Genomic DNA, 16,407 nt, shown 5'->3' with positions numbered 1-16,407 from the left:
CCGAGGCACGATGATAGAGGGTACTACTTACTACTACTGGTACTAGTCTTGATACTGATATCCCATCAACTCATCGCTATCTATATAAATAAATATCCGATAAACTGCGGCAAGCCATTATTAATATAGGTCTCCATTGATAAATCTGCTGACTGTCGCACTGGTTCAACTCTGTTTCACTGACACGGCCTGGGGTTGTCGACCCTCATTGAAGTAAGTCACACCTGCAGAATGTACTGACCATAGATGAGGCGATTGTCTAATGTTTGTGTAACCTGCTGATTATCGCTTATTATTATTATTACACTGACAAGGCCTGAGGTTGTTGACCAGCACATATATATAATATATATTATATAAAGTGAATTATTTTCAAAGTATCGTATATGTATCGACATGTCCGAAAATTTATACGTATGCATTTTGCAGTATCACTGTTCTTAGTGAGCGTTTGTATCGGAAATAGATGGCCGTATAGTACTGAGATCAAATTCATATCTAAATTAAACACTTAAATAAAAAACGTAATAAAACTATGTTAGGTACTCGTAAGTATCAAGTCATACCTATCAAATATCTCATAATAATGACAGCGGTACAATCAGATATTTGATGTTCTTATTTCATCTAACATAATTGGAACATTACTCCACGAACAATATGTTATTGTTATCTCAATGCTATACGGCCACCTCTTTCCGGTAAGACAGCTCACAGCGAAATGTAATTGCGCACAATTTTTGCAAAGATAACTGCGCCGCCGACGATTTTTTTAAGTATTCATAAAAGAATTTCATGTTATAGTTTTGTATATCAGACAATTGATCGGTGATTCATATATTTCAATATGAGATTTATTTTATATATTTGAATTTAATATACCAAAGCTAGTTTTTAATTACTTTTGCCGGCCCCTAAATCCTACTGCCCAGATGATGCGCACACCAAACACCCCTGCTTCGCCAGGCCCTGTGTCACATTACGTCATAAGAAATAATACAGATTACTAATAATTATACGTCTTTCAATCACACACCGTACAGCACCTTTTAATCATATTATTGAATAAGTGCATTCGGTAATAAGTATTGCCATTAGATAAATAACATTGTAATTACATTCTTATATTAATGAATGCATAACGTGCGTAGGCTATAAAACAATCAAAACAATTAATTTATCTTTTCACTCCTTGACCTGTAACAATGTTGTGTACCCAGATGACAAATTATTATTCAATATTTACTTTAGTTATGCCGCAGTGATTCCCAACCTGGGCCAGGGAACCCTAGGATTTCACGCGCCTCTGCCCTAGGGTTCTGCTAAAAAATGCCAACAAATAAAGACAGAAGAAAATATTTATTCATATTATAAAATAATTGTTACAGTATAGAATATATCTATTCTAGTGTTAATAACAGTGTCATTTGAATCGATAACATCCATGAATTTTATATTGCGAGTTGAGTTGCATTGTTACCAACTCAAGCTTTACACCACCTATACTCGTGCATGGATTTACTTGCAACAATAGTGTGTATTTTAAACTATCGTGACAATAACTGTTTACACGTAAAAGTGTTGACTGTCTCTCCAATCTCATTCTTTAAGCGTAAACGAGACGCGATGTTGTCATCGTTTGGTGCTATTTGACAGATTAAGACAGGTTCAGCTAAGTTCGTAGATAATCGGTAAACGTAAAAATATTATTTATTATATTATGTAGTTCGTATTTCTTCCGGCAGGTTCGCCACTATCGTTTTACTGCGCAGGCGCATATATTGAACAAATCCCAACTGTCGAGTGAAAATTCCGAACTTTTTAGACCCATGCATGCAATCTTGCAACTTGCACGATAATACGTGTTTACACGTGCATTTTCTTGTTATGGCCGCGATAATACGCACTGTCAGCAAAAACTACGTAGCAATTTCATTTTTATTATTGACAAATCATTGAGGTTTGAACAAATTTGTGTAAAGTGAACATATTCCCGACCATTTCCGATCCTAATAAGATCATGATATGGGCCTCCACATGGTGGAGGTTTGTATTAACAGATTTTTGTTTTTATGAGAAATGGATGTCAGCCACTTGCTCAACCTATTAGGTCCATACTCAGACTCTGTAGCCAGACCCAGGATTCGAACCTGGGACCCACGACGCTACTACCTACTTCAAATAATAAAAAATCCGTGATTGATTTTGTCCTGATAGGTTGTATGTATGTTGTCGTATAGACGCGTGGTCTCTTGGAATGTTATTTTTATTTATTAAAATATTTAAAATATACGATATGGATTGTCCAAACTACGTTGAATTTTATAGTTATGTTTGCAGGTGTATCTACATCCGTTGAGTTTCAAACAAATTATTTTGTAGCGGCAAAAGTTTACAAACCATGTCCTAAATAATTTGTTTGCAAACATTTTAATGTATTACATCAGTAGGAAGAGTTTTTAATGCTGACGAGATAAATAATGTAATATTTGATATTGTTTATCATTCCAAGGTAAATAAATAAATCAGAAAGATAAACAAATCTTGGCAACACTGAGAAAATACATACTTATCTCTTTCTCGGCAATTATGATTAGTGTTGTCATATTGATTGAAGAAGTATCAATACTTGGCAACGGTATCTAATCGGACAGTGATCGAATAGGAAAAGTTCGGTAATTTTTCCGAAGAAAATAACATATTTAACTAATTTATGTGAGTATATTTTATTAAAATAAGTGTATTAAACGAGCTTCGAAAGAAAAATAGCGATACTGTCAGTCAGGGCCTTTCAGAGAAATCGCAAAGCCTGAAGCCGCATTTAGACCAAACGAGTGAATGTTTGTTCTTCCCCCACTCCAGCGAAATTCTCTTAGCTTACACGCTTTTTGTTGAGCAAGCATAAGAATTTCGCTGGAGTGGGGGAAGAACAAACATTCGGTAGATATATATAAAATTTTAAAACTATGAGGTAGAAAATACAAAATGCTAGTTTTTATTTTTAGTACTAAATTAATATTTTATTATTTATTTAGATACAAAATTATTTAATAAAAGCTTTTAAAAGCCAGGAAATTAAGTTAGGTAATTACTTCGGATCAATCAAAAGGAAGTGCAATATTGATAATCTTTTCCTTCAACCTCCCCCCCCCCCCACACTCTGATATTATTATATTTATGGTCTTCTTTTAAATATCGATATGTTTTTATAAATATTCCAAATATTTAGGTACCAAATTTGTATAGTTGTTCGGAATGGTCATAAAATAAATGCAAAATGGGGAACATTTATTTTATTACGTACAAAAAGATTTTAAAATATAATTTAATTTCAGCACAACTTGATACATGTTTTGCAAGTTGGACATTCTGACCGTTCGTCTCAAAACACTGTTAAAAAAATATTAACTTCATAACGTTGTATTTATTAATCGATATAAATATTAATTACAAGCAAAAATATCAAAAAAATGTTGGCTGAAAATTAACGGAAGTCAACCGACATTTAAATAATTACAAGATAAAAAGGACTTTTTATATAGCACGTTTTTAAATTTTCTTTTGAATCATATAAACTTGACAATTCTATGTATTAATAATTTAGTACAGTTAAGGCAATTGTCAACAAATTATTTTTTTGCTATTTTGCAACAAACAAATATAGAATACTGAAATGTCATTTTTATTTCCATAGTAACGCACGTATATATTAATAATTAAATTGCTAGGACCACCCCCTTAGCAACCAATAATAGTGGATTGGATTATGGATTTCTTCCGAATTAACTTTTCATACAAAACAGAATTAGCTAAAAATTAATTCAATTCTACTTAAAGATGGCTAAAGAATACATTGGCATCGTGTCCTGATATATTCTAAAAGTTTAAATTGTCTAGCTAGTCGGGAAGTTAGTTAAAAATCGATTGCAAGATTTGTACTGGATAAACAACCACCGGGCAAACAAGAATACGAGCTAAGAAAAACGTGGTAAAATTATTGCAACAAAGGAAATGTATCATAATATTATGATTCGAGAATGATAAAAAGCACCAACGATACTGATGGTACCTACTTACAATGTATCAAAGTATTGGTAAAAAAATATCGATATTTTATCACATCCCTAGTCGCAATGCACTTTTTATTTATCAATATTCGACACCTCAGTCGTCCAATCATTTTATTAGAAAACACATCACACTGATATCATACCGACAGTTAGTTAAAGTCATTTTTATTGGAATAAAATTGATTTTGTACAATGAGTTTTAACGAAAATAGTCCGTTGATTCCAAAGATTCAAGAGAAAGACAATGTTGATTCAACATTAATAGAATGTACGGATATTGGATCTCAAAGGTATGAATATAATATTAATAATATATATTTTTAATAATCAGTACATTACAATCTAGGTATAGTGTTATGATTTAATAGTTAGTGAGAATTTAAATATGCACGCGTAAATAATGATTTAATCGTGCACATGTTTAAGTTCCAACGAAAAGAGATTTTATTTTATTACAACGTTTTTCTTAGGTCGTATTATTATTTGTCCGGTACAAATCTTGCAATCGATTTTTCACTAACTTCCCGACTAGCTAGATATTTGAAACTTTTAGGATATATCAGAACACGATGCCAATGCATTTTTTAATACTTTTAGCCATCTTTAAGTAGAACTGAATTCATTTTCAGTTGATTCTGTTTTGTATGAAAAGTTATTTCGATACAATTATTGGTTGCTAGGGGGTCCTAGCAACTGAATTATTAAATAATATATACGTGCTATACGATGGAAATCAATATGAAATGACATTTCATTATTCAGTATTTCTATCAAGTACTTACAATTTTTTTTGATTGTTTATGCTAGTCAAGTCAAGTTTATATGATTCAACAGACAATTTAAAAACGTTGTATATAAAAAGTTCTTTTTATCTTGCAATTATTAAGCCTTCGGCATGGTAATTCTCAATCCGCAATAAAAAAAAACATTATATTAATAGTAAAATTAATTAAAACTGCTAAGTAGTAGATAGAAACTGATTAAAAATCGTCTACGCTCTGTTTACGTGTCTACGACAGTGCGGCGTCCAACTGTCCTGGCGTCCAGTTGTCCCATTCCCGAGGTTGCATTAAGTAACAGATTTTGTTTTTACGAGAAATGGATGTTACCCACTTGCTCAATCTATTAGGTCCATACTCTGACTCCAAACACAAATTAAAAAAACAATATGTCTATTTTTGCCAGACGCAGGATTCGAACCTGCGACCCACGACATTATAAGCCAACGCATAAGCCGCTCGGCCATCGTTGGCGTAACCTATTCTACCTATAAATTAATATTAAGTTCACCCCTATTCGATTAAACACTACAGATTAAATAACTAATAAAATAAGTGTTTTAAAAATGTGCGCCCCCTCAATCTGTACTAAAAATTGAAGAATTAGAAATTATTTTTGTCAGTAGGTGTCAGTAGTAGGATATCACGAAAAACTTGAACTAAGAAAAAAGCTAACGAATAAACAATAATCGAAAACTATTTTCATAGATAGTAAACACCAAGCCACAGGCGATTTTTAAAGAATGCCAGCGCTAGAAATTGAATATTTTACGAACCGGAGTGCTAGATAATTTTACGAAAATATTAACATAGTTATCTAATTGCATGTGTATTTTATCAAAATAAGTCTGTTCGATTTTTACATTATATGGCAAATCTAGCTCAGACGGTCAACAGAAATTAATATGTCCACTAGACGGAGTGATAATTTTGGGGATTTTATGAACCGGAACGGTGGTCCGGTCCATTTCGAGCCCTGAAGAATACATTATAATTTTTTATCGCAATTATAAGAAAAATCGCTCTCCAAATAAATTGATTATTTCCGTATGAAATTTCCGTTTCACTATATTGGCTTTTTAATAAAATTTTAAAATTTCTCTTGATCTGGGAACTCTGCACTTTTGTTTAGTAATAATATGTTGACTAATTTATTTATGATATAATATAACAGCATGCAGATGGCGGAATCCTCGGAATATTGGGGAGGGGCGTGCCATCAATAGTAGCTACGTGTCAATATTAAACTCCTTTTCTCTTGATATCGATTTCACTAAACACGTCATGACTTACTTACATATTTTTACTTTTTAATTAAAATATGCGGATTGAAAAAGCTATGTGCAATAATTTAAAATACTAATGATGTTTTACAACCACTGGAATATATGAAAAATCTTTACAAACACATAGTGGTTTGCGCCCTACAGTTTGAGAAGCACTGGCCTAATGGGTGCATTTATTTACTAATAACTGAAATGCGTTTGGCTAATTTACGACAAATGATAAATCTTATTTTTGCACGTTCAGCAGCGGCTGCCCCCCCCCCTGGTTGCCCATCCCTTGCTACGCCCCTGGGTGCAGGCAATCTATATATTACATTTACTGATTGAGACAACAAATGACGTTTACCGAGTCTGGAATCAGATTTCTAATTGATCGAAAGAGCATCTAATCAATTGTTTTTGTTTTATTAATAGAGAAGATAACTGGTTGGGTCTCACGAAGGAAGAACTGCTTACGTCTTTCAACGACCCATTCTGGCGAGGAACACGGATCATATTATTCGTCAGCTTCTGGATCTTGATGACGGCAATGCTAGTCTCCGCCGTGATACTCCTAATCAAGGCTCCGAAATGTGGTAACGTGGACCCGGGTTCGGGCGCTGGCAATTCAACCGCTGCATATGCATTTGACATACATCACCCATAAGCGTCATTTAATTTATACCAATAGTTTTACTCTGTGATACTATCATTTTTTTATTACAACTTAAAGGCTTTATATTATTTAAATAAAAATATATACTTACCATAAGCTATACCATTACCAATATACAATAATAACAAATTAATATTACCTGGTGCCAATATCATCTGTAAACATAGTTATACGCAGTGGCGGCTCGTCCCATATGCACTGTGGTACTACAGCACCCCCAAGCAAATCGAGACAAATGTAATATTATAGTGTACATAAATTTATGTATATTATATGAAAATATCAATATTATTAAGCGTGTAATCGGCTCGCCCGCGCATCTATACACCCAATGTCCAATAATATTATCATACAGCACGGTAGGTACTTGATTTTGCACAGTATCAATTTCAATAGAATATTCTCGAGTGGGCGACGGAGTGGCGCGGGCAGCGGTGCTCGCAGCTTCGTACTGCGGGTCAGACAGTCCGTTTCCAGTATTTCTCTGTTTCTGCGTCGCGCGTGAGCACGCACGTCAAAGCGAGGATAGAAATATAGCTATAATGATTTATTAACAATGTTAAAATTTATTTCTGAAAGCAATTTATGCAAAGTTTATTTATTTTAATTATTAATATAATTATTCATATTTAATTTTGATGTTCATAGTAAAATATAATCCAAATAAACATTTATTTTTAATCATCCGCAGGACCCCCAAATATCTTATCCACGAGCCGCCACTGGTTATACGCCTTATCCCTGTCTCCCTCTCTCTCAAACGTGTAATCGTATGTTCAGTCTTACTGTCTTTGTTCTGGTGTTTCAGACTCAATTATTTGTCAGTGAGCTACTGCATCAGCCTGGCAGTATTTGTAATGTCTCCTGACTTTGCCGAGCACGCCATCGCTGAACTCGTTCATTTGTCAAGCGGCGACGTTTAGCTGATAGTTCTTCCTCATCCATAATGTTTCTATTTTTTGATTGCTTGTGTTTTTTTTTTTTTAGAATTATTAATAACCATGTCCTTGCTTTTTCATACAAGGTGGTTGTTAGTAATTTTTAACAATCACAAACACCCAGGCCTTGAGAAAAACACATAAATATTGTGTGTCCTGACCGGGAATCGAATCAAGGAACTCTCGGGTGGAAGGCAAGCGCCTTACGCTCTGCACCACGAGAGCCGCCTGCTTGTGTATGTTACCTAAGGTTACAGTAGGTTATAACATCCTTATAATAGTTGTATCAGTAGCGAAGGGTGGAGGTAGGCTGTTAAGATCCGCCATAAATAGTGCACATTACACTTTGTTAGTCATACGTATTTATTTTTATTGAACTAAGACTACAATTTACAGATGGTATTGGTTAGTTTTTAGTATTTTTCAGAATACATATTACGCATATTGTTGGTTTTTTTTTTTTTAATTCATTAAGCCCTGCCTAAACCAAGATATAATAGATAAAAACTATTATTTTATCTATAAAATATTCAATGGTATGTATGTTTTAATTGCATAATTTTAGATACATATTTTATAGATAGACAAGTATTTTTTGACTACTACCTATTTATTATGGCTTGGCTTTCGTAGGGTTTGATTGAGTTATAAAAACTAACCAACACCATCTGTAAATTATAGTCTTATTTTAATGAATACAAATACATATGTCTGACAAAGTTTAGTGTGCACCATTTATGGCGGATCTTAACAGCCTAAGATAGCATATTAGTTTTGTATCAAAATGTCACTTTGTTGATTTTTTAACAATGTAGTTTTAACACTCTTAGAAATTCTATATTGCGGAGATATACACGTGTTGAATGCTTTCTCACTCACACTTATGGTACGTTTTTGTTCAGGCCTTGGGTTTTACCATAAAATTTTAGGTGGGTGCTCCAATATTAACGTCATAAATAAAAACAATCTTTTGTTAAGGAATTTTATTCAGAAAATATACATGTCATTATTTATATTAAATAAATTGTAAACAAAACAAGTGTACATTTTTCTTCCAGTGATATTTATGTTTGTTCAAAAAAATATACAAATATGTCCAATTTATTCTTCATAATTATTTACACATTTAAAACTGACAGCATAAGCCATAAACACAGAGCATTCAAAGATTAATAATTTGAAATACAAGTATATTTATTTAATTGTGTGTGAACATGGCTGACAATTAAAAAAAAACAATAAATAATAAAGGTAGAACTTTTAGCAGGTCCAAATAATGGTTAGTAATTATTCAAACACAAAAAAATCATGCATTATTTGAACACAGTTATTCTATAATTTAAATAAATCGCCAACATTGTTCACACCAGAATTCATTGCTTTTATAGAATTCCACATTAAAATATTGTAATAATGTTCATAGCAATATTCATTGCCAAAATACCCCTTACAGACCTACAAACTTATCTGGAGAATATAATGGGGGAGCCACTGTCGAAAACTACCCAATCACGACTCGTAACTGGCAAAATCTGACATTCAAATGACGTTTTTCTATATGGCGTCCTATGGTAGTTCGTAGTTCCATTTTTGGCCATTCCCCAGGTAAGTTTGTAGGTCTGTACTTATGAACATTCCGTATTCAAATAATTTAAAAATTGTTCATACCAGTATTTAAACCTTTTGTTAAGAACATTTTACATTTAAATAAACCACTGTAGGTTTTAAAGGTACTAAGAATTTCATGAGACAATAAAGGGAGATGTTTATAAATATTGTTAGTATCTTCTGTTAGTATGCAATGGAATTAAAAGGAAACATTTCACTGGCTAGAATTTTCTAAGCGGTTAAGTACCAAACGAAATATAATAATTTTTTAATTTAATAAAACCATGAAGTACATATTCTTATTTTGTTATCGTGTAAGTATGGTTAGCATATTTTTTTTTTTTTTTAAAGTGAAATAATTCACAAAAAATGTAAAATTAGGAGAAGATAAACAATTTTTGTGAAGATTAGAAAAGGAAGATAATAATATTTCTACTAATAAATAATTAAAAGCCAATTTGAAGGCAATTTTAAGTTAATTTCATTTATCTTTCATGACTAGTACAAGGATAAATGTTGGAATAATATGTTTAGTGACAATTGGGTTACTACAGCGGATAAGACATAGGTACAGTAAAACCTCATTAGGGCCCAAGACGCAAGGAGCTGAAAATCAACACGGATGGCAGAGTGTCAACAACGCAGGTCTTCTTACTTGATTTCAAATATATGCAATTCGAATCAAGCAAAACACCGCCCTGAAGATAGGTAATATATCGAATTTACAATCCTATCTTGGAAATAAAGAAATTAATTAAAATGGTGTAAAGCACACTAAGTTGAAGCAAAGCTTTTATCAGGTATAATAATTACTTAAAGCATTAAAAGATAGCAAAAATATTACACAATAATGCCTGATTATAACATATTTCTGATTGAATATAACTTTCACTGGATAGAGTGAAATTTCAAATTACAAATTACATAATGTGAAAATAATATGCTGGGGTAAAAAAATTGAATTATGGGACATTGTAATAGTAAGGTATTACTGCTTCTAAATAGGTTGCACTTGCAATTTTTTACAAGATATTTTCTATGTCAGACCAACATTTTATCTCTAAAACCATAATAATGTAATATTTGTTCAATTTCTTTGGCGGTTAAACTTATAATAATACAATTATAGTTGACTCTCAATTTATCGAGGTAATTTTGAAAATATGTGTCCTAGATAATCCATTTCCTGTTTAATCCAAAACATCAACGAATATTCATTTAAAACTACACAATTGTGAGAATATTCTTAGAAAATAATCCAACAGCGGATGAGTCATCTGTAAAAATTTAATAATAGTGGATCACTTGGCAATTCTCAATAGGAACCACAATTTTTTTCCAAAATGTATTTTGAATGAAATCATTGAAAGTGTGAAAGATCTATCATGGTTGATCCGGCATCTGAATAACGCGTACCCGGTAAATTGAGACTAAACTTCGTACAAACTACAGAAATTAACAGTGTTTAGTGAAGTGTTAGATCAATTTTTAAATCATTATTAATAAGCTAAGAAATAATCTCATGGTAAGTCATTCAGTTTAACAAAAATCAAATTTTAAAGTTATATAATATTAGAGGATACAGTTTTTCACAGTGATGAAAAACATTCCAATTACAAACATTCATAATGATCTATGCATCTATTCTATACGCAAGACTGCTATAGGCCGCTATCAGCAGCTATCGAGGGTGGTTTTTCACTTTTTGTATCAAAGTATTAGCACTTATTGTAACAATTACAATAAGTTAGATGTAATTGTTACAATAAGTGCTATGTTTTAACAGCACCTCTCTTAGGTGTGATAAATTTTAGAGCGAGATAGACTGTTTAGACGGTTAACTTATTGTAATTGTTACAATAAGTGCTAACACTACGATACAAAAAAGTAAAAACTACCCTCGATAGCTGCCTATAGCAGTCTTGTGTATCCCTCATGTATCAGCATCAGTCTATTTCAATGGCTAAGGATGGAAAGTAGGCTGTGGACATCCAAAAAAAAAGTGCACGCTAAACTTTTGTCAGTAACACTTATTTGGTTTCATATAACTAAGAATACGAATTGCAGATTGTGTTGGAGAGTTTTAAAATTATGTAAGTGATGAAATTATTTTGAAATAAATAATTTTGAATGCAGATCTAAAATTATAGATTACAAAAAAAAATGCCTGTTCACTATCAATGTACTCTTGATCGAAATCAGTCAGAAATCCTTCAGATCCCATCCCGTATGTGATGAGTAGCGCAATATGACAACAAATCGTCACTGTTCTGGCAGAAGACACTAATTCGAAAAAAAAACATATTAAGTTAGTTATACCAATATGTTCCTTATTTCAAACTTTACCGTCTGGAAACCTTCTTAATAAATAAACAGTCTTTATTTTAAAAGTCATCTTTTTACGATTACTTAATAAACTCACATGATAGACCATTTCAAACATTTTAACAACTTCAAAGTCAAATTACTCAAAACTAGTATTCTCCAGTTAGTGTGTTCTGCCAGAACAGAGACGAAATATTAGAAACTTCTTTTACAAGAATTGGTTGTAAAACATTTAGAGGGTGGGAATAGAGGGAGGGAATAGAGGGAAGGAAAGCATTATAAAAATCAAGACACAAATTACGCCTGTAAAAACAATAGATCTCATCCATATCCTCGCAGATAGGATTCAAGCTCAGGCCCTCTGGAGTCGTAGATCCATACACTGCCAATATTATACCATGGCAGGCGGGAAATAATATAATATGGCCACTATCAAAATACCTTTCAGAAGTAGATGTTTATAAACAACTACACTAAAAGTGATTTTTGTATCCATTAATGAATAATGGCAGCAACCATAAATTAAATAACAAACCATGGAAGTAAAATATATTGTTTGCTGTCAATTCGTCGCTGTAGGATTGGTTTGTCGAATAGACCAAATGTCAAATGTTCAGGATATGAAAACAAATTTCATTATCCTATATTTAAATACATGTAGGTATTTAAATTGTTGTTTTTACAGGATATGCATGGTGTATTCATTAAAAAGTAATTTAAAGAAAAGGATGGTTCTGGTCCATTTAGATACAAAAAATGATTCTGCATTAAAACGTCGATTTTGACAAAAACGGATATTCGAGAAACCAATCCTATAGCGACGAATTGTCTATTAACCAGTATACACTTTGTATATAGGCATCGGTTTCGTTCAAGCCATCTTAGAGATTCTAGGCTATAACTTATCCACTCATAATATAAATTACACTTATGCAGATACTATCTATGCTAACTTAGGACCCTATGCATAGTCGTACCCATGTAAATAAATTGACTTTGGCATTTCTTGGAATGGGAATTCGTCTAAATCAGTGCTTCCAAAACTCATGGGTCAGAGTGACGTAGAGCTTCAAGGATCAAAAGTACAATTGGATAAGAATATTATCATATTTCGTGGGCAACTCAAGAAGAATTGATCAATATCAAATCAGATAATTCGCTTCAAGTAGAATTTGATGAAAAAAGTATTTCAGAACTTTGGATAAGGCGACAGCAAGAATATCCGTCTATTGCTGAAGCAACATTGGTACCCATAATTCTTGTTGCGACAACATGGATACCTATGCTAAACAGCATTGTTGTTGCGACAACATGGATACCTATGCTAAACAGCATTGTTGTTGCGACAACATGGATACCTATGCTAAACAGCATTGTTGTTGCGACAACATGGATACCTATGCTAAACAGCATTGTTGTTGCGACAACATGGATACCTATGCTAAACAGCATTGTTGTTGCGACAACATGGATACCTATGCTAAACAGCATTGTTGTTGCGACAACATGGATACCTATGCTAAACAGCATTGTTGTTGCGACAACATGGATACCTATGCTAAACAGCATTGTTGTTGCGACAACATGGATACCTATGCTAAACAGCATTGTTGTTGCGACAACATGGATACCTATGCTAAACAGCATTGTTGTTGCGACAACATGGATACCTATGCTAAACAGCATTGTTGTTGCGACAACATGGATACCTATGCTAAACAGCATTGTTGTTGCGACAACATGGATACCTATGCTAAACAGCATTGTTGTTGCGACAACATGGATACCTATGCTAAACAGCATTGTTGTTGCGACAACATGGATACCTATGCTAAACAGCATTGTTGTTGCGACAACATGGATACCTATGCTAAACAGCATTGTTGTTATTACTCATAATAAAAAATAAATACAGACTATGCTTTTCAACAAAGACTTTGGAAGATTTTTTGCGAATTACCATGTCTAACATTGAACCCGATATTGACTTGTTTGATTGTTTTTGATAGATTTCACTTTATAGATTTTTTTCTTATTTTATATTGTTTGTGATAAATATATGTGTAAGTATAATAATAATTAATGCCAGATAAAGCTTTTGGTAGCCAAAATAATTTATTTATCAATGGAGGGGGGCCGTGGAATGAAAAAGTTTGGGAACCACTGAACCCCTCTAAGTAACATTCCATACTAATTCTAAGTCCATTTATTTACATAAGTATGACTATGCATATAGCCTTATGACATTTTTCAATAATTTATTATTATTTTAGTCTATGCCTCTTAAATAATTACAAAAACTTATCAATTCTACTGTACATGAATTAGTATCTCAATTGACTTTTAAACTATTCATTAGCTCACTAGTTATTATCTGTTTTATCAATCTTCAATGTTATTTCAAACTCAATCACATGAATAAATATTAACCACAATGGAAACAAAACTTTAAAAGAAAATCATAAATTAGTACTTACATTTTTCTTCATCCTATGTATGTACTGTATTGTAACATATTTTTTTCTAATAATATGTAACATTTCAAAGCACTTTAAACAATACGTGCCAAATACAAAGATGTTAACATTATGTTAAATTAACTAATAATGAATTCGTTGCGAGTTTGGCAAAACCGATTTATTGCTATTGGTGATTAAAAGAACTGCCATTATTAAAATTTCTAGCTTGAATAGTGCGTTAAATTTCTACGAAATAATTATACATTTTGTTACATAAAATCAAAACCTTTTGATAACTATCTGAAACGTACACTTTCAAAGCATTTGCCGGAGCAATGCGAAAAAACTAATTTCGTATGATGATAAAACATAGTCGTTATAGTGGAGTGCAGGTTGAAGTCGACGTGGATGACGTTGAAGACTTTATTTTTGGATAAATGACTTTAAATGTACCGTACTATAATTGAAAATAAATCGTGCTTAAGAACAATTAAACTTCTTAAGAAAGTAACAAATTATAGCAGAATTAATTGTATATTTTCTCCTTACACTGCTTTCCCATTTCGCATCATCAAATGATAATTGAACTAAAATTTTTTTTTTTATTCTGGTAGTTTTCTGTTGCATTTAAAATGCAGTTTCACAAGATTTTATCTGTAATTATCTGTTACCAACGCAATATCTATTCATCATATGATTTAACCCAGAACAGAAGAGCTTCGACCCTCTCCCAGAGACAACGATATGAGTATAGCTTGGACGGTCATACATTCAATCACTATCCACGTGCAATGCTGATTAAATTCGATGTTTTAAACGGTACTGCCTAGTTATGAATAAATGAAGCGTCTAATTACAAAAAGCGACAAGTCCACAATTCAATATTTACGGGAAAGAACGTTTTTATGTTTCAAGCTTCAATTATCTGTTTTAACGTGAGATTATTTTTTCCGTCGTATTCTATGTCGAAATTAGAACCATATGGCAATTTGTCTTAGCCGATAAACTCTTAAATGTAATAAATACAGGCAAAATAAAATTGGACCTAGCGCTATTTGTATCTCACTTTTTAATTTACTCCGCATAAGACACATACTTCCGTGGCACTGTCATGAGTTTACCAGATGCTGCAGCATGGGAGACGCCTTTTTCAATATTGAACGTTCCCTTATTGGTTGACGTAAACACGCGCGAAATCAACCAAGCTTTAAATAATATGAAACACGGACTTGGCGCTTTTTGTAATAAATCGAAACTTAAAATATTTTTTTTCATAGGGTTATGTCGCATTTTGGAATTTATAGATCAATACATATTGTGTAAAATTATACAAAGAATACGTGCGTATTTTTTTCTCGATTTTGACCAATGTGGACTTATCGCTTATTGGAATTAGACGCCTCAAATATAAACTTATCAGCTTTACTTATGTGGGATGATCCTTTTTTGCGTAACATAATCGGTGTGATGTTTTTGAAATGTTCCATATTATTACATATTATATATTTATAATCGGTTACCAATCATTTCGGTAAGTATTTGATTGTTTTCCTTCCGGAAAATCAGAAACAGAATATTGTGGACACGGCGCATGATTAAATTACTATTGGAAGAATAGAAAATTTTTTATTGGTCGCGTCTTAAAGTATCATTTTAAACTTGAAATCTTGCAGACTGTAGAGGATTACAACCGGTTTCTTCTTGTCCAAGCAGAGATCCCGGAATTCATCGCAAACCTGCATGATGTACTTCTTATGACGGGGATGTCTGAAAATATAATAACATTACTAAATAAAGGATTAAACAACTAAGGTCAGGAGTGCCATGTAATGGTATAAAATGAAGGAGTACGTTTGGGATCTAAGCCTAAACAATCGGTAAACTTTGTAAGAAAAGCATTTTAGAGAAAACAAGAACACTTACAATGACCCGTCCAGAATGCTTTTAGGTTGGTCATTGCTGACTAAAGTAGAAAGCTGATACATTCACAACGACTGGTCCTACTTTTTCCGCCCCTCCCGTTGTTGTCGATGGATGACCTGTTATTGCCTGTCATTGTTCTATAGAGTGCTCATACTGACGAGTCTGTCGTGTTCACACAGGGAATGGTTTGATTTGGATATATGAGTTACATGATAAATAATACACTAGCATTAAGATGGTACTTCAGTGAAACGGCAAATAATTTTCAACTATAGGTGCGACGAAATTTTGGACTCGCTGGCAATCGGAGAGCGAACGTCGAGCTGTGAACACGTCAATTTGTTTCGTGATGGCACGGGGGTAT

At 32.7% G+C, this 16,407-nt stretch overlaps 2 protein-coding genes across 3 annotated transcripts in view; one reads left to right on the top strand and one right to left on the bottom strand.

Annotated features, from left to right (window-relative positions):
- Nucleotides 1-4,180: 4,180 nt before the first annotated feature.
- Nucleotides 4,181-6,936, top strand: LOC147071493 (uncharacterized). The gene is made up of 2 exons (XM_085948630.1): nt 4,181-4,360; nt 6,550-6,936. The coding sequence occupies exons 1-2, from the start codon at nt 4,263-4,265 to the stop codon at nt 6,779-6,781; spliced, it is 330 nt and encodes a 109-aa protein (XP_085804756.1). The 5' UTR covers nt 4,181-4,262; the 3' UTR covers nt 6,782-6,936.
- A 6,773-nt stretch (nt 6,937-13,709) lies between these two features.
- The window catches only part of Gcn2 (eukaryotic translation initiation factor 2 alpha kinase Gcn2), a 51,743-nt gene continuing 49,045 nt past the window's right edge, over nt 13,710-16,407 (bottom strand). For both annotated transcript variants that reach the window (XM_085948656.1, XM_085948657.1), the window contains exon 29: nt 13,710-15,887. In XM_085948656.1, the coding sequence (XP_085804782.1) occupies nt 15,761-15,887 (127 nt within the window). In that variant the 3' untranslated portion in view covers nt 13,710-15,760. The remainder of the gene's footprint in view (nt 15,888-16,407) is intronic.

The sequence above is a fragment of the Rhyacophila brunnea genome, unplaced genomic scaffold (assembly GCF_057557595.1).
Source record: "Rhyacophila brunnea isolate RB1 unplaced genomic scaffold, BYU_Rbru_1.0 scaffold_20, whole genome shotgun sequence".
NCBI lineage: Eukaryota > Metazoa > Arthropoda > Insecta > Trichoptera > Rhyacophilidae > Rhyacophila > Rhyacophila brunnea.
This window is presented reverse-complemented; position numbering and strand designations above follow the sequence as displayed.